This window comes from Lucilia cuprina, chromosome 2, assembly GCF_022045245.1.
Source record: "Lucilia cuprina isolate Lc7/37 chromosome 2, ASM2204524v1, whole genome shotgun sequence".
Classification (NCBI taxonomy): Eukaryota; Metazoa; Arthropoda; class Insecta; order Diptera; family Calliphoridae; genus Lucilia; species Lucilia cuprina.
In genome coordinates, this window is record NC_060950.1 from 65,297,507 (window position 1) to 65,298,814 (window position 1,308).

General features: G+C 29.2%; 1 protein-coding gene across 1 annotated transcript in view; it reads left to right on the forward strand.

The window, feature by feature from the left end:
* The window catches only part of LOC124421225 (very long-chain-fatty-acid--CoA ligase bubblegum), a 3,004-nt gene extending 1,919 nt beyond the window's left edge, over nt 1-1,085 (forward strand). The window contains exons 2-3 of the mRNA XM_046956090.1: nt 7-248; nt 312-1,085. Of these exons, the coding sequence (XP_046812046.1) occupies nt 7-248; nt 312-635 (566 nt within the window). The 3' untranslated portion in view covers nt 636-1,085. The remainder of the gene's footprint in view (nt 1-6; nt 249-311) is intronic.
* Nucleotides 1,086-1,308: the final 223 nt, after the last annotated feature.

Below are 1,308 nucleotides of genomic sequence, written 5' to 3' on the forward strand. Positions count from 1 at the left end.
ACAAAGAAAAAACCGAAGAGGCTTTGGATGATGAATGCTGGTTACATTCCGGTGATGTTGGTTATGTCGATGACAAGGGTTATGTTTACATAACAGGCAGATCTAAGGAAATTATTATTACAGCTGGTGGTGAAAATATTCCACCAGTACACATTGAAAATTTGATCAAAAAGGAATGCGATGCCATTTCCAATGCTTTCCTTATCGGTGAGCAACGTAAATATTTGACCGTGTTGATATCCCTTAAGGTAAATATATTAATACACTACTGATTTAAAATATTTTCATAACAAACTATTTCTTATTTTTAGACTGAAATGGACAAAGACACTGGCGCTCCTTTGGATGAACTCAGTCACGAGTCTTTGGTTTTGATGAAATCTTTAGGTGTTAATCACAAAACCTTAACAGAGGTTTTGAATGCTGGTCCCTGTCCCAAGGTATACAAAGCCATTGAGGATGCCATTAAACGTGCCAACAAACATTCCATTTCCAATGCCCAAAAAGTGCAAAAATTCACTATCTTGCCACATGATTTCTCCATACCTACCGGTGAATTGGGTCCCACTTTGAAGGTGAAACGTAATGTGGTCAATAAGCAATATGCTGATATTGTGGAAAAAATGTATGCTTAAATTCTTAATTAATTAAAAACTATGAAAATATTTTATTCTAAAAATATTTTCCTTAAACAATGTAATGAAAAACTAAATATTTAAAAAATTCAGTTGTTAGTGCCTGAGGTCATAATTAAAATTCCGCATAAATTATGAAATTTTACTTAGTTGGACCAACAATATTTGTTAAATATTATTTACTGAATTTAGTTGTTTCTTATATTTTATATTGTTATCTATTGAGTTGTTAAACTTGCAGCTAAAACATTGAATTTGAAACAGAGACAATAATTTTTTAGTGTGAGAGTTATTTAACTACTTAAACTGATTTTATCTTAATTACGATAATGATGATTCCTTAGCCATGAAGACATGTAAATAGTTTTAGTTTTTTTTTTCACTTAATTTAAATTTATTTTTTTTTTGCTATTAATTGATTTACTTAATTATAAGTTTTAGTTTATTGAAAATTGTTATTATTTAATATTAAATGTATAGATAAAATATTGTTGAAATTTTATTTGTATTTAAAATATAAAGAAAATATATTGAAAACATTGAGCATTTATTTAACAGAACTAGAACCGAAGTTAAATTGAACTAGAACTGAACTGGAACTAGAACTGAAATAGAACTGAACTGGAACTAGAACTGAACTGGGACTAGAACTGAACTGGAACTAGAACTGAAC